The sequence below is a fragment of the Ixodes scapularis genome, unplaced genomic scaffold, assembly GCF_016920785.2.
Source record: "Ixodes scapularis isolate PalLabHiFi unplaced genomic scaffold, ASM1692078v2 PGA_scaffold2__306_contigs__length_199485367, whole genome shotgun sequence".
Classification (NCBI taxonomy): Eukaryota; Metazoa; Arthropoda; class Arachnida; order Ixodida; family Ixodidae; genus Ixodes; species Ixodes scapularis.
The window spans coordinates 198,464,426-198,482,426 of record NW_024609857.1 but is presented as its reverse complement, the minus strand read 5'-3'; the positions used below and the strand labels follow the sequence as shown (position 1 = coordinate 198,482,426).

The following is an 18,001-nucleotide window of genomic DNA, read 5'->3' as shown; positions in this document are numbered from 1 at the left end:
TGCAAATGTAATTAGATTTGTAATTAAATACACTTTTGACGAAGTATTTTGTGTTTGTATTTTGATACATATTTGCATGTATTTTGCCCATCCCTGGCTAGAATGAACTCCTGTGGTTCAATCAATCTTGTCTCGACCAGGACAGGATCATCAGATTCTGGTTCCGGTTCCTGTCATGCTCTCTTGCTTCATTCATTGTCTCCTTGCATCTACTCTCCCTCCTATGTAAGAGGGAAAGAATGTTCTTACCCGCTTCCAACAATGCGCCGTGGGAGTGGGAGAGGAAGGGATCAAGCGGCCTTGGCACAACATACCAAAAGAAACGGATTATAGTTTGAGCCGGAGTATAGCTCAAACCCCCAATTTACAAATTGTGAAAATGGAAACCAAAGATTTATAATGACAAAATAAAATTTTACCAGGGAAAAAAGATCTGAAGGAAGAATAAAGCGCGGCAAGAAATTGAGGCACATTTATTTTCTTCGCACCGCTTTGCACTTGCATGCAGTGAAACCCACGTGCGAGCATTGCTTCGATTCTTTGGAACTTCCGTCTTTCTTGGACGACGGGTGCTCTATGCTGTCCGTGTCCAACAACACATTGTCTTCTATCCCATCAATCGCATTGCCGATGCTGCACTTGTGGAATCTACCTCGCGCGTCAAAGTGCCGCGCGTTTCTGCATGTACGTTAGCTTTTCGCTTGAAACCTATCGCGTCTGCTTCCACTCGTTCTCGCTCGGGGAGCAGAACGACAATCGGGACAGGAGGAATGCGAGTAGTGCGAATAAAAAGAAAATGGTGGCATCGGGCAGTCGTAGATTCCACACTTTTTTTGTTTTTCCACCAATGACCGGTATACGAGACGAGGGTCAACACTTTCTAGTGCATTTCCAGAAAAAAAAAACTGGACCTATATTTCGGTTTATACAGTAAGCTACAACATAAAACCGAGTGCAGCGACGACGTCTTTTGCGTGAAAGCGCCGGCAACCAGGAGCAAAGACTGGCTCTTGCAAGACAACTGTATGCGGACCGGAGCGAGGTTGGAATGCCCATTCTTTGCAGAGTCTGTACCCCCGCGCTAAATACTAACACATTTCGTTGAGAATCGGCGTAGCGGCAGCAGCCATTTTGGCGTAATTTGTTCCTCGGTTCCCCTCCAAAGCCGAAGGGTGTGGGTCCCACTCTAACTGGCTTGGTCTTGCCCGCCCGTCATTGCAGGTGGCGGCTGTGGCTGCTGGAGCGCCTGCTGCCTTCGCCGGACGAGGGGACCTGCCCGGAGCCGGAGAACATGGGGCTGGTCGGAGAGCTGCTGGCCTCGCTTTGTCTGGCTCGGCCCTGGGCCGTCTGGTCCGGGCTGCCCAAGGCACCCCCCGGCAACGGTGAGGCCGCCTCTCCGCTCACGGGCGTCCATTCTTACGGCGGAATGAACTTTCGTCGGCAAGAAAGGCAATTTTGTTTTCTTTATTGCCGACGAGTGTTTTTCGTCGAAATAACGTATAAACTCGTGTAAGGACCGCACTATGTTTTCCCGATTTGAAGGCAATTTTTCGACAAATTAAAACAAAAAAAAGTACCTGTATCCACATTCCGAAATGAACGTACATGAGCGTGCTCCGCTGCACTGGTCGGAAACGCCTGCTTTCCGGAGTCTGGACTCAATCGTCAGTCAGCTTTAATTAGTTTACATACTGCGCAATACGCACCTTTTTTTTTTTTTGGCCATACTTGATAGCAGGTGTGGCAATTTTCGGCTTGAATCCCGTATGGCTGTTGAAGTGGTACTTGCCCTGAGCTCTCAGATTGCGCAAAAAGGCAGACAAATCACGATGCTTTGACACGAATCGAAGAACGAACGGAAATCTCCCCAGAGTGTACAGTGGCGTTTGGAAACCTGAATGCACGTGCCAGCCTACCCCGCTGAATCCCCATTCCTCCCGCTTGCCACAGAACCTGACATATCCTTTATCTTTTTTCAATGCCTTACCCCAACATAAATGCATCCCGACAGTGCTGCCGACCACGATCGAGGTCGACGGCCATTGTGCCATACGGTGATGCGGATGAGTGGAGAGCAAATATTGGGGATGTGGAGCGACGTGCCGCTACGTGCTCGGGTGTTGGCTAGCGCCACCCAGCGATATATATTCGTAGAAACATGGCATTACAGTCGGCATGTCTCAAAAACAAGGAGGTGTGGCGCATGTGCGAATAATTTGTTATTTTTTTTGCAATACTTTGTCCTCAATATAGGGGTGCGGCCATTACGTGCAATTATACGGTTAATGCCGAGGGTGACCCCACTGCCATCTCTTGGAGTGGCAAATGTTAGGTTTAGAGCAATGTTGGGCGTTACAAAATTTTGTCTCTTATTTCTTGATTGGGGTAAGGTCCTCAAACTTGCACATTCTATCAGCACCACTAGCATCAGATTCTCGCGGAGTTTCAGGTGTCTGTAGTACGCTGTTTGTTTTTGTCGACCGAAAAACAATTTCATTTACTAAGTCGTGTCTTGTAGAATGTCAAATAAAAGTGGGAAAATATTCGAAATCGTTGTTAAATATTGTGCGGGACCTCATTTTTTGTAAAAACTTGGTTTTTGTGTGAATATTACCCGATGATAACGATTACAGTAAACTTTCGTTAATTCGACATCGACGGGGCCTTGAAATCTGGTCCAATTATCGAAATGATCCAATTAAAAAAAAGGGCAGAAAAACGGTTAAAATTAAACTTGCTTTTATTGTCCAAAGTACTCACGGATGGTCTGCTGCCGTCTGCGCTTAAAACGTGTCTCCAAAAGCATTCGGAGAGCAGCGTAACTAAACGTCACATTCCCGGAAAACGGCGCACTAAAAAAACAAACAAATTAACAAACAAACAAACAAACACGAAAAAATATGTTTTACGACCAGACCTTGGCGCCAGGCAGCCAGACAGTCGTCCGTCGGCAACAGAGAAAAATAACAAAAAAAAAAAAGGGGGTGGAAACAAGAATTTGCGCTTTCTGGCGCGCAAGATGGACTGCACATGATGCTACAGAAAAGTGCTTTAAGAGTGCGCGGACAAATCTTGCGAGCTTACTTTGGCGCCGTGCGCCCAGACTGCCAGCAGCAAAAAAAAATGACAACAAAAAAAGAAAAAAAAAAAAAAAAGAAAGGAAAAGAATTTGCGTTTCTGGAGTGCGAGATAGACCGCACATGATGCTACTGAAAAGCGCTTTGAGAGCGCGCGCTGTTTCCGCACCCTACCACGTGCTATGTTCTCCGCACTACTCCACGCCAGATTAGTTGCGCTGGCTGATGTCATTCACGACGGTCCGTCTCAACGGCGTAGAGGAGCAGGTGCATATTTGCGCACGTTCGGTTTGGCAGCAAAGGGCCCGTGTTTCGCCATACTTTGGCGGTCTTTCTGCTGGGGTGCTGGCAATGTGAGCCCGCGCGCAATCGCTCGGGACGAATTATCCGGTGCAGAGTCTTCCCGAGTTCGAACTATCAAACTTTTCCTCCCGTAGAAATGTATGGGCACTCGCCGAAACTTTTGAACATGATCGGATTAAACGAAAAGTTGAATTAACCCAGGTCAAACTAACGAAAGTTTACTGTACAGACAATGGCATTCCCAATCTCAAAATTTTATGCCCGTAGAATATTCCTGAAACGCACACTTCCCAAACTTAGAGAAATGAAGAGCCCCTCCAAGTTTTGCTCGTTTACAGCATCTTTAATCTTAGAAGCGATACGAGCAAATCTCGGACACTTCTTTATGCCTCACGACAAGGTTACCCCAAACAAATATTCGCGCATCTCAATACAAGACACGCGAAGATGCAACAATAGTCGTCCGAGCGAACTTGCACGGTCAAAAGGTGCCAGGGGCTCGAAGGGGTGCGTCACTCTTTGCAGCCCGGCTCGACCCGTTCCCCTGGCGAGCGGCCCTGGAGAGCGGGCTCCTTCGTCGCAGCCTGGCGCACTTCCCCCCGCGGGGGACGGAGGAAAACGGGGACGCGGGAGGGGCCCCGGCCACGGCGACGCTCGTGGGTCCGGCCTGGGATGCAGCCCTGGACGCGCTCGCCAAGCGGTGCCGTGCGTTCCTCGACGGCGGTGAGGTGGGTGGACTTTGCGTGAGGCCACGGCGCCCATAATGCGTCTTCGACCGGTCCGTCTGGCGTCCCGTGCCGCCCTTGCGTCCAAAGGGATCCCCAAGCAGCAACGGACGACAATGCAGGGGTTGGCGCGTCACTTCGTCGGGTGTTGCCGTCTTGGTGCTTGGTTGTACGAGTTGAACCAAAAACTGCGAGCGAAGTGTGACCTTGTAATTCACTTATGAAGTTGTCAGCTATCTTCGGTATTGTCTTATTTTATGCTGGGGGCGATCGAGAGTAACCAATCGCTTGGGGGTTAAGTTTTTGTTATTTTTTAATTGGGGTTTGTGTGCCGAGTTCACTGTCTTTTTGAGTTAGAATTTAGATTGTTTTTGAATGTTTTCGTTGTCCAATCTGTCCGACAGCTTCTCATTCTATGAGGGCATTTAAGAGTTTTTGTCGGAATCGATTGTGGGATTCGCGCATTGCAAGCAGAGTTGCCCGAGTACCTGAAGTATGCAGTGCTTTAAAACATGGTGCTGGCTGTATTTTGGTGCCTGCACTTGACTTACAGGTAAGCTCTAGCTGCTGTGGTGGTACCATATGCACACGATTGTAAGTCAGCCCCCTTTATCAGAAAAAAAAAATCATATTTAGAGGCTGATTTTACTGCAAACATGTGAGAACGGCAAAGTGTCTGTTTCAGATGCCGAGCCTCCAACAAAAGCCTTCTGGCTTGCTTTGGCTGCGCATGCGAGGTGCTTTAGATGCCCAGGCGTTATTTAAACTAGGAAGTTCACGCTGGAGGCGGGGCAACTGAAGCTGCTTCCTGTCGTTCTCACTCCGTTCCCGACTAGACTACGACTCGTCCGCACTGGTGATGATGTCAGTCTTGTCATCATCACCGCTACGTTCTCAAAGCATGTTGTCAGCGTCGTCTAACGAAATCTTCCATTTTGTAAATGACCTCATCTTCCATGCATGCTCGGCGATCGCGTTGCACATTACGGGTAGGGAGCGATTGCGCACTTTTTTCGGCGTACGTTGCGAGGCTTTGGCCCTCGGAAGCCTCTTCGTTTGCCATCACACTTTAAGATCCCCCACCATTGCAGACTCCATTGGAGGGTCACCCACTCCGACGGGTCGAACTTGCGTTTAACAGCACAGTTGTCGGTTGCTTCTGGGTGAAGAATGGCCGTAAACAAGCACCGAAAACCTAAACCGCCCGGGTCACGCGTGTCAATACAAAAAAACATAGTTAGCACTCCAGAGCCCAGCATGATCGCGACGCTCGATCAAGTGACGTGCGACCGCGAATCGTGCAAAGAACTGCGAAAAGACGCTGCAGGGAGTGAGCCGTGAGGCTGTTCTAACGGCCTCTAGAGTGGCTCTTACAAAAAGTGCCACCACCCCCCGGGAGTCGAACGCGCGGTGCGCTGTTCACCGCCGTACATTTGGGTTAACTTGCGAATCTCTGTCAATAATACTCGTTCGTGCAAGTAAAAAAAGTAAAAAATAGTAAAATGAGCATGCAGATTAGCGCAATGCTGCAGGCACAGCCGGTTGAACTCGTAGCAAGCCGAGGTGTTTTTGATATCGCGATTGTTTTGTTTTTGTCGGCAGTGGAATGCTTTGGTTCGATTTTCAAAAATTAAAAAAATGGGGGTCTACCTGCATTTCTGTAAATACAGTACATTGTATTGGCAGTTTGCCAGTTTTGAGCGTAAATGCTGGTCCAAAGGGGAGTATCGGGTGGCCGTGGTAAATGGCGGGAAGTGGTTGTTGAACACTACAGTTATCAACAGAAAATAGTGGGAGCGCTTTAATATAGGGAACCTCTAAAATTACATATGTTGATTTGTTATCATATAACATAATTGCAGTCTAGATTACCAGTGAAATTCAAGGTTCGTTCATCCTGGGTAGCTCAAATGTCGATATTCGCCTCATCTGTAGTTCTCCTTGTGTGCTTTGTCATTGTTTCAATCTGTTGCATGCTACTCTGACAAAAAAATGGTATTTACAAATTTGTCTCGTTAAATCTTTGGCCCAATCACTGACTAGATTGCGAATGGTCACCCCTTCATCTGTGGCAGTTGCACACTCCCCGGGACAGCACCGTGCTGAGCACGACTATTTGGAGAGATTTGTCCAGTGCTAACAAAAAGCCCGGTGTAAAAGAAAGACCCTAAACGAATTTGGGCTGAATGAGATGCCACATATATCACCGAAAAAACCTAAAAAACAAATATGCCAATTTTTAAAACCAAAATTGGCATTGACCTTTATCTCCAAGGTCGTATAATTTATGGAATGCAGTATTTGAGAAGGGATCGTTTGAAGTGTAGAAGACATTAAAAACCATTCTTTTGGGGAGAGAAGAGCCTTTAATTTTATCAAATTCCGCGCTAAATTTACCGGAGAAACTGATTTAAAGCGCAGGTCACGTAAAATCAACTTTCCCGCTAAATTTAGCGGGGAAACTGAATTTGTGTGCACACAATATGTGACATTGATTTTCCCGATGAATAAAGTGGGGAAACTGAAACTGAATTGGTGTATATACAGTAATACCTCGTTAACTCGAAGTCATAAAAACCGTGAAAGAATTCGAGATAAGCGAAATTTCGCGATAAGCAAAGTACCGGAATTTTTTGCTTCTGGTTGCGTTATGTTCTAAATAAAACTTCTAACAATCACGGCAACATCAACTTCTCTGATGAGAGCAACTTTCCCCTCAAGCGTCGATGATTTGCACTGTTTAGGCTGCGCCATCATCACGGTCAGTCGAGTCACGTGCCAAGGTCAGAGAATTCACAACTGACGACTGAATTGAACACTTGACCCTTGCTCGTATGGTGCCGCGAGACAATCGAAACACTCCGGAAAAAATGGCGGACAAGCAACAAAGAGCACCATCACTCCAAACGAACGAGACACCTCCGCGAAACACTAGACTGACGAGACTACGATTGGACCGGGAAGGGAAATGGAAGAACCCAGAAGCAAAGAGAAAATGAAAGACAGAGCGGAACAAAACGCTGGAGGGAAAGGGGGCACCGAACGCGCCAGGCGCTTGCCATTGGCTTGTGTAGATGGGAATCGTTAAAAAAAAAAGACAACAAACGTTATTGAGTCGCACATCTCTCCGCGTCTCCGTGCACCGCACACGCACTTATCTTCTTTTTTTTTTTCTCGCTTGCGCATATATTTTCTTGGCAGTTTTTGTTGTTTATTGTGTTTGTTTTTTTTGTTTTTTTTTACGATTTTCGTTGACGACAGTTTGAGATATCTGAAGTCCGTCCTGAAACCCTTTCGAGATGAGCAAGGACAAAATGCATTGTTACTATGGGAGCTCATTCCATGACGAGGAAATTTTAGGACTAACCACTATTTTGAGATAGCCGTGTTCGAGTTAACGAGATATTACTGTATAGGTCACAGGGTACTGATTTTCCCAACGACTTTGGCGGAGAAACTTAATCGGTGTATAGATAATACGACGTCGAGTCAAGTGACATCAATTGACGTCACCTTATCTGAACACCAATTCAGTTTTTCCACTAAATTTAGCGGAAAATGCGCAGACAGATGAAACTTTAAGATTGGGGGTTTCATGCTTTAGAAAGCGAAAACGCTAAACCCTAGTTATGGTTAATTGAGGTAACTGGAAGCTTGTGACAAGACAGTGGTGCCGTGATGCGGCTTCTAACAGAAGTGTTCTGCATATGCATTGTGCGTAGCATGCCTACTTTGTAATCAATGTCAGCTTACCTCGGTGGTTTTCAACCACTAATGCTTCAGGAACCCCTTCAGAACCGGCAAAAGGGATGGGGGATGCCATCCACTGGGGGAAGGGGGGTATTAGAGGTTTACAATTACAAAAAACTAAATGAAAGAAAAACCAAAAAAAAAACCTAAATGCTTGCAAACCAACTTTGAAGCTCCAAAATGGAAAGTAATGAAACCTACTCACTCGGCTCACGTGGTTTAGCTTATTAAGCCTTATAAAACAACCAGCATCAATAGAAAAAAAAGTGTTTTAATTGCTTGGTTTGATCGATGCTTGGGGCCTTTGAGGGCCCCAAAAGTCCTACAAAAGCCTTAAAGGGGCTGCTGATTGCCATTTGAGAACCACTGGCTTACCTGCACAGCGTTATACGTTTAAGGGGGGACACTGGCTAGAGGTCAAACTTCTTAACTACTCAAGTGTTTGGAATGAAATTTAGAGAGGAGATTTAACGTCAGATGTAGGTGTACTGTGCAAACTTTCAGCTCTCCAGGACAATTTTACATACCTGCATAAGAAAATGTGTAACTCTTTGTTAAGAAATCTATGATATGCAAATGAAGCTATTAAGCACCATTTTGACTGCTAGAATATAAAGTGGGGGATGTGGCACTTCGGGCTATCTAGTTTTTATAACTCAAATGTAAATATTTCAGGAAGAGTGATTACCTCAAAATATGAGATGCAAATCTGTCCTATGTCAGTTTTTGAAAACTTGGCTTTTTATCACTGAGGACTTTAACTTAAAACAAAATAAAGTAGATAGCCCGATTCCCCAGTAAAGTTCAGTTCAGAAACATCTTGATTGTGGTATCTGAACACTTTCACCTTCGAACAAAAGATTCCTTCGTATGAAATTTGCAGCAAAAAGTGGAACTGAGAAAAATGCGTTCAAACATTGAACTCCTTTACTTTGTTACTGCCTCACAACTGTTGAAAATATTTTATATCATCGTAAATATTTGGCGTATGGTTATCAAATTTGGTGTAAGGGTGTATAATTAGTTTCTAAAACTAAAAACGTCAAAATTGAAAAATGAATTTTTTCAAAAAAATAAAAACTTTGGCCCATGTCCCCCCTTAAAGGGATACTCCACCGTTTTTTTCATTGTCTCCGATTCGCTTGAAATTTTGCTAAACTAACCAACAAACATTGCTAAAATAGTATCCCAAATATTAGGTCAAAATATTGTTTTTTTGCAAAGTTATTGAATTTACAGTTTTGGTCTTCACAATGTTTTTCAAACTGAAAGTCTCTACTGGCAACAATGAAAAAGTGACGTCAGTGGAAGGCAGGGGTTAACTTTTTGGACTACAGAAGTTGTTCCCAACGGATTTGAAGCAGTTTCATGGTGTCAAATGAGTGCTTTGGAAGCTCGCTCCCGTATCCGCGCTCCAGCACGGAACAAATGATTGGCATATTCTATTTTTAGACGACTTGCTCGACTGGCAAGCCTGCCTGCCACTGACGTCACGGCACTGAAAAGTGCGCAAATATTTGAATATTGGGTTTTGCACCATTTTCATTTGCCGATTTCACAATACCTATTATGAATTTCGCGACGCTAAATAGCATACCGGAAAGGCTAAAGGCCGGGGAGTCAGAAAATATAGTTAGTCGAGGTAGCTCAAAAAATCGGTGGAGTATCCCTTTAAAGGGACACTGACAGGGTATTTATGCTCGTCGAGGTTTTTAGTTGTATGTGACATATGGGAGCCCAACTACTTAGAACAGAATTTGCGGATCGAAATTCGGTTTCTCTCCACCCGGAAATCACCGATCGAGAACTGGCCGCTTTGAGTTGCGCTCACTCTCTTCTCCGTGGTCACGGGCCGTTTTCTAAGGTTTAGACTGAACCTCCAAATTTAATCGAAGGAGTGGGTCATTGAAAGCACACACTCAGTATTAAAAATAAAAAAAAATACGAAACTTTTTTTTTTGTGGCTTCCAAAAAGCTGCAAATATGTTGATTGAAAGAAAAGTTGCACAAAGAACCAGAAGCATTCTGTGCGTTCACTGCGAAGTTCTCAACAAGGCGTCGTATTGCGTATCGTGGGTCTCGCGGGCTGGACGGCGATGGCAGCATACGGCGGATGTGGGACTCCTACTTCAGAACTGTCGTTCGCAGTACCAACAAATCTGTCTTCCTTCGAAAGAGAAATTTCGGACCAATCGAAAGAACTGACATTTATCCCGTACGACACGCCCGACCACCAAGCCGATTGCACCAAGACATCGCCGAGCCGTCGACCCTTCCCGTGTCTGAAGACATCGCTCGTGCAAACGTCAAGCACGAAGTGCAAACTTTGAGTTGAATATGCACGCATACAATTTCTTTACCAGATGCGAATGTGCGCTATGCGTGGCGCAGCCTAACTTTGAGCCAGGAGTGCCTTTGCTGGAGGGAAATCCGCAGCAAACTTTCCGACCTACAGTAGACCGGCTGCATTACTACGAGGAGTTCCCCCTGTAGCTCAGTGGAAAGATGTCCGCCTCACACGCAGCGGCTCAGGTTCAATTCCTAGTGTGGGCTTACCTTGTTTTTTTTGGTCTTACATTTTGTGATATTTACCTGTCTGTCTTTACAATTATCACTGAAAAAACAAATGTTGTGGACAATACGTCACTGAACTAAATGGTATGGGAATCTTTTTTCGACACCTGCGAACTCGCTGTAGTCACTCTCCACAAAATGCAAGGAACATATGAATCGGGTCGTGTCCGCTTTCCGAGGTGCCCGTAACTGTTCTGCAGGAATGGCAGCCAGCCATTGATCCCGACCCGTTGATCTCTCGGATACTTGTGCAGACTCTGCCGCACAATGCCACTTTCAGGAGCAGGACATGTGAGGCAGCTCTTCACGCAACATCTTGGGGGTATTCCTTTCGGGTGCCGATCACGGGAATTCACCACGGGCCCTCACTACTCATTTCTAACTCTTCAATGTACAAAACTCATTTTGAAGTACAAAACAGCGAGCAGAACAAACATAACTGCAAAGGAATCGCACAGCAAACGATTTCTGCAATACATTTCGTCTGCTGCGCACAAAAAAAAAAGAACTTGCGGCTGGGTGTACTTATGTGGCTTTTGGCTCTCTCTCTCATCCCATATTTCTCCGACCTCCGTGTGGAGGTTTCAGCTTCGAGCAGTTCTGTTTTTTGCTTTATTAAAAATATATATGACTGTTGCAAAATATTAATTGAGTAGTCTTCTGACAACCATAATGAATCGCCTGGCAAGAAATGAAAAAGCATTTTGGGGGGGTGTTGGTGTCTTTTGAAGGCCACAATCGGTGGCGGCCATACGGGCCACAGCCAACCGGCTGCTAAGGGGGAGCGGTGCACCCCCTTTTCGGTGTCGCATATTCCCAATGCTGGTGTTCAAGGAACCCTGGAGCATGTTGTGGAGAACCTTGGTCAATAGTCTATATGCTTCGTTGTTAGCAGCTTCTCCACTGAGTACTATATGAAACTGTTCCATCTGGTGCCTCGTAATTCAGGAATGGAGCTTTGACGTGAGGGTGAAGTGGTCATGTCATGGAAGATGACCTATGGGCATTTACTTGCACTGCCTGTTTTCTTGTCTGTCCCGTTGTAGATGGTGCTCTGCTTGTACGTGTGCGGCCTGGGGGTTGTGTTGCTGGCTCAGCTGTGGCGGCTCAATGCCCTCCAACAGGAGGCTCTTTTTGCCACGGTGCTCACCGGACAACTCCAGGTGAGCTCCAGAGGAGGACGGAGTGCTCCTGCTTCCTTTTGTTTGTGTGTGCAGTGAATGATGTTAAGGTGACGTGAAGGAGAACAAACAGTTGTTAAAGTTGGACTTGGACGGACCCATCGTTTTTTGCTTTGACTTTTGTACGATTGGAACTTACTCATTGGCGACGATATCAAATTATGATGGCTGCTGAGTCCACCAAAACAAACACTGGCTGCTTGGGAAACAGTGCCATTACTTTGTGTTTTGCTGTATCATTTTCACCCTCTTTACAGACAAGAAAATGAATGGGAGCGCAAAACAGACAATGAAGTGTAGCTGAAAATAATAGTTAAAGAAACTAGACAACATGCATTTGTTTTGTTTTTCTCCTTTTGTGTTAATTTTTTTGCTTTATAGGTAAAAATAAAAGAATCATGCACTGACAATTGGCACTGAGAAAGAGTGTGTCGCTTTTGGCCCAAAAACATTGTCTAACAAGGTCGAGGGAAGTGCCCCCTTGTCAGACTTCTTTTCTTAGCAGAAGGACACCATAAGCAGGTATTTTTTTATTTCTAACTTTCTACTCGGATAACTTTGTTCAGTAAAATTTTGATACACAAGGTCCACCTCCTTCAAGCACCTCTTTAGTGAATCGTAGCACGATATGTTAAGAGACCGGTTTGTGCGGTCCCTTGAGATGGCCAACAATCCGTTTGATTCACGCAGTAGAAAGACTCGTCTCAAGGTAAAGAATGCAAGCTAGCTCGTGCTTCTTATCTTTGCTACTCAGTCAGCCTAGAATGCGTTCAGAGCACAGCACTCCATGTCGACCAAGTTGGGTGACTATTTTGAAAGCAGCAGACAACACTGACGAAGAAAAGCAACTTCGGCTACAACGCATTCGGGATGCCAAGCAGGTGAACAGTAAAATGGATAGGTGGGCTAGTTAGTATATGTTTAACTTGTGAAGCGCCTAAAAAACAAAGACACGAAGAAGACGAGACAGGACGAAGTGCACTTGGTCCTGTCTCGTCTTTCTCGTGTCCTCATTTTTTGGGCGCTTTACAGGTGAACAGTTTTTTCTAAACCAGGGGTCAGCAATTGGCAGCCCGCAGGCCAAATGCGGCTCGCAAGTGAATATTACATGCTACCAGACCAGCCCCCCCCCCCCCCCCCCAACAGACACACGGTCCAGGACTAATGGAGCAAAGATTATTGTTGGCTGCAAGCCTGGTGTAATTGGACGTATTGGCTCTGAAGTGGCCTACTAGCAAATCAGTTTGTTATCCTTAGCAATTGCTGTGCACCACGGTGATGCATTGGAATTCAGTAATTAAAGTCGTCGTATCTAGCATACTACAGTGTAGACCGCATATAACGTATGTCGCGGGAGTCGCGAAAATCCGCACTATAAGCAGTACCGCGCTATATCACCAAAACATCAATTTTTCAGGCCAAAATACATGCCATGAGACAACCTACCTTTGTAAAAGAATTTATTTTATGTTAGATGAAAAATAAAGCTTAGTTTGAGGGAAGTCTTTATTTCACCAGGCTAGTACACTTCTCTCTCAAGTGTGTCACACATTTTGAAAGAAATTAGCGACTTTTGCCTGGCGCAACCTTTTAACGGTGTCGCGGGTTGCGGACGGACGTTGCGAGCGTTCAGGATTGCTAACCCTAATCACTTTTTTCCGGTGATGGAAATGCATAAAAATTCGCATCCTTCATACGGTACGCGCCAGTAATACCTTCAACTTGAGCACAGGCATGAAATGCATCAAATAAGAAATCCGAACGATGTTCGAAAACACAAATGCTTAGAAAGCACCACTGCAGTCGAAGTAAACAAACACGACGACACGGGCGTTTCTGCCGTCTTGAGAGTGCCGCCACGACATCGCCGCACGAGTAGGTGGATCTCCCCTTCTAGTATGTGTTGGGTTATCATAGCGACACACAACGAAAATTCAAAGCAAAGGATAGCGCTTTTACGTGGAACGATGAACTTCCACCACGCCGTCTACGACGACAGTGCTGCGAAACTCCAATATTGTGATGTGTCACCGTTGTCCAAGAGCAATATCTATGTATGCCGCTGTTAACATACATCATGAGACAGAGCATCATAATAAGCTTAGTGTGAAGTGCCACTCGCTTTACTAACCCAAGGCATGACAGTCACACAAGCATGGTTGTGCTTGAGGAGGCTTCAGTGTCGAAGCGACGAAGTCCTGGACTTGCGGAAAGGCATTCAGAGATGCCTTCTCGCACACCACTCTTGCACACAATACTTCACTACACCACAGCCACAAGAAAAGTTGTAGAAGAGTAGTAAGTCGGGCAAGTTGGTAAACGTTGAACATGGTTAAAATCACGCACAAAGAGACGAGGACAAACGAGGAAGGAACACAGCGCGCCTGTCTGTGTTCTGTGTTCCTTCCTCGTTTGTCCTCGTCTCTTTGTGCGCGATTTTAACCATGTTTAAAGAAAAGTTGTGGCATGCTAGGCGAGTTTTGACAGTAGATTGTTGACGTGGACCCGGTGGAGTTCTGGAACTCGCGTTGCGTCAGCCGGGCAAAGTTTCTGCGGCTTCTTTCAAGCATGGAACCAAGAATCGTACTATATAATTAACCAGTGAATACACTAAACATAGTGATGTGCCATCTGTGTTTCGCCTGTCCAGAAACAAAGAAAACATATTGTTGCCAGGCTAAATGCTTTTCAGGTCAGACATGCCAAAAACTTCATGAGTGAAAAGGCGTTGGACCATTTCGGTCCGCAGACAAGGTGCGGATCACAGGAATCGGTGACGTGACGGCCGCGTGGTATACGGTCTGTGGACGAAAATTGTCATTCCATCTGTCTTGTAAGTTTAGCCATAAACGAACGAAGAGAAGAAAACTTTGGCTACGACGCAAGTGGAATGCCAAGCAAATGAGGGCGTCTCAACGGATGAAGAGAAGCAACTGGCCAAAAAATGCAAGCAGGAGGCCAAGCAGGTGAAGACGTCTTGCAAAACGGAGGAAGATAGGCGAATTCGGCTACAATGCAAGCGGTGCACCAAGCCGGTGAAGACGTCTTTAAATGGAGGAAGAGAGGCGGCAACTTTGATAACAACGCAAGCAGGGTGCCAAGCAGGTGAAGACTCTAAACAGATGAAAAGAGAATCAACTTTAGCTACAATGCAAGTGGGATGTCAAGCGGGTGAAGATGTCTCACATAATGAAGAGAAGCTACCAGAGTTACTCGAATGTAAGTCGACCAGAAGTATAGGTTCAACGATTAAACTCGCCGAGAATAAAAAAAAATTAATTCAGATGCAGTCGAACCCAGATATATCGAATTCAAAGGGGATCGTAATATAGTTCGATATATCGAAAACTTGATATACAAAAATGTGTTTACTTAGGCTCCATTTGAAATTTCCGCACGTTTCTGCTAATATCGCGACAAACGGGACCTTACCAAATAGAGCCTCTGAAAACAGTAGAGCTGAGTTGGTGAAGATTACAAACATCGCTGCGTTTTTGCTACCCACGGTGTTTGCGATCGTTTACACAGCGCCCGCAACAGAACACAAAAATAACATTAGAAAAAAAGAAAAAAACGAGTTGCATAAAAGAAGCTTGATCCATAGAATAAAGTTAAGCAAGCAACAAAAAAGAAACCTCACTAAATTCAGGCAGCAACAAAAGAAAAAGCGTGCAAAGCAGAAACGGCAAAAGAAAGAGGTAAAGGAAGATAAGGCGTTGAAAGTGCGATTGCTCCACCATTGCTGTCGACACACTCCTCTTGACACACTCCTCTTGACGAAGAATTCTTTTTTTTGTCTATTTTATTTTGGGGCTACGGAGTTGCGCACCTACAGCGGTGTTTGGGAAAAGAGCGCATGCTGCCGTTCCAGCAGCAGGCACTCTTTTCCCTTCATACGCACGCACGCGTGCCCTTCCCCTTGCTTTTGCCATCCTCCACTTTTTTGTTCTTTTTGTTTTACCATTGCTCTTTTCTTTTTTACATCTGCTCTTTCGCTGCGTATCCCCGTGCTCGTTTGCTGTGCTTTGCCGTGCTTCCTTCGCTATATCGAGTGTCCCCGCCGTGGGAGTTTGATATAGAAAAACACCGCTCCTATACAATTACGTGTGATTTTCGAGGGGATGTTTGGACTGTTCGATATAAACAATAATTCGAAATACCCGGGTGGGATATAAAAGAGCTCAACTATATAGGTCTACCTTTTTTTTTTTTCTTTAAAGAACGGAGGAAGTTTTTGGCAAAAGAAAGAAACAAATCTTTATTTACGGCACTCTCAGCTAAATGACTGCGCTAAGCCAAAAAGTGAATCATCATCAGAACTTTCGGACATGTCATCGTTGTCGCAGGTTCATCAACAGCTTCGTCAGGTTCATCGACATCCTCACCAATTCGCAACAATACCTTACTGACACCGTTGCAAAATGGCAACAACAAGAAATGAAATAAGGTGGAGACGGGCGAAGTGACTGAAGACCAAACGCAAAGATGTGAGCAACGCCGTGTGAGCCGCCGTGTGCAACAACAAATGAAAGTAACCTCCGTATTCTGAAACTTGGAGAACATAATAGCGCTTCACGACAGGGACGAAGGGTAGGAACGAGACAACACAATGCGCTACGCATTGTGTTGTCTCGTTCCTACCCTTCGTAGCGCATTGTGTTGTCTCGTTCCTACCCTTCGTAGCGCATTGTGTTGTCTCGTTCCTACCCTTCGTCCCTGTCGTGAAGCGCTATTATGTTCTCCAAGTTTCAGTACCAACTCGCCCAAGAATCCGCATTATTCCGTATTCTGTTTTGCTGTGCGTCCGCGAGGAAGGGAGGGGTAGAGGGGAGGGGACAGGGTGCATGGCACGTCCCCCTCCCTCCCCCCCTGCCGTTGCAAGGGGCAAGCGTGAGTGGTACCAGCTGCCGCCAGGCGCGAAACCTGATGCCCGAGGAACGTGTACGAGTGGCGGCCACGGCAGGCCGCCGGCTGCTGTTTCTTTTGTTTTCGTGCACCAAAAGCTTTCCGAAACCAGAAGTGGCGTGGTGCTACGGCGACCCCGGCTCAGTGACTCAATAGTTCCATGCAGTCAATAAGGTCGCTAAATTTGGTCACAAATGTAGGTTGAAATTCTCTGGTCACGATAATAGATCAACCTTTATTATATTACATTTCCAAAAAAATTTATTGATATTCTAATAAATATGGTGCATCGACTACAACTTGAGCAGGACGGCAAGCACGTAAAGCCTTTCTAAACGGATGAAGAGAAGCAACGTGGGGTACAATGCAAATAGGTAGACTTTTTTTTCTAAACGGAGGAAAAGAAGCATCTTTGGCTACAATGCAAGCGGAACGCCAAGCAGGTGAAGACGTCTGGCACAAAGCGGACGAGGAAAGCAATTTTGGCTGCAATGCGAGCAAGACACAGTGCAGGCGATACAAGCATTGGGAATGGAACGGCGCAACTACGAGCAAATACAAACATACTTGTTGGCTGAGAACTACCTTGAGGAGCATTTTCTCAATGACTCGTTCATTATGATGTGTGGCGTGTGTGACCGCCTGTGGTTCCCGACGGGCACGAGCATTGGGATAGCATCGCTTGGCGAGGCTGCATTCAAAGTATTCCTTGAGAAGTTGGTAGACCGGTTTGTGGCCTAGATTGTGTGCTAGTGAGGCTTGCCTCACGATGTGCGAGGCAAGCCTCAGTAGCGCTGAGATCCCCAGCCTGTGTCGCAACAACACGTTACACGACGTTGTAAGATGCTATCGGTTTTCAACGACGATCCGCTTTGCGATTTTGGCATTCATTTTTTCTTGCGTCAGTTTTGTTATTGCTGTCTGATTACCCCACCATGGGGTGTACCTCCTGGCTGCTCACATTTTTTAGAGCGCAGCTCTTAGGGGCCCGTTCCCGGCTTGAGCGGCGTCGGCGTAACCAAGGTCATCCCAAGGTCACGCGACCCCCAAGGTCACGTGGCCCCCAAGGTCACCTCAAGGTCACGTGACCCCTCCCCCAGGGTCACGTGACCACCCCCCAGGGTCACGTGACCCCCCCGCCAAGGTCACGTGACCTCCTCGATGACGTCATCGTCACTGATGACGTCAGCGGCATCCGCATCGTCATCGTCATCATGACTGATGACGTGATCAGTGACGTCACTGATGACCTCACCGGCATCCGCATCGTCATCGTCATCATCACTGATGACGTCATCAGTTACGTCACTGATGACGTCACCGGCATCCGCATCGTCATCGTCATCATCACGGATTACGTCACTGATGACTTAACCGACATCCGCATCGTCATCGTCATCATCGCTGATGACGTCATCGGAGCCCGCATCGTCATCGTCACTTATGACGTCATCAGTGACGTCACTGATGACCTCACCGGCATCCG

The 18,001-nt window shown here is 46.1% G+C and overlaps 1 protein-coding gene across 1 annotated transcript in view; it reads left to right on the top strand.

Annotated features, from left to right (window-relative positions):
- Window positions 1-18,001, top strand: part of LOC8039133 (serine-protein kinase ATM) — a 397,758-nt gene that overhangs the window by 98,373 nt on the left and 281,384 nt on the right. The window contains exons 13-15 of the mRNA XM_040208992.3: window positions 1,222-1,382; window positions 3,906-4,108; window positions 11,476-11,592. Coding sequence (XP_040064926.2) covers window positions 1,222-1,382; window positions 3,906-4,108; window positions 11,476-11,592 — 481 coding nt within the window. The remainder of the gene's footprint in view (window positions 1-1,221; window positions 1,383-3,905; window positions 4,109-11,475; window positions 11,593-18,001) is intronic.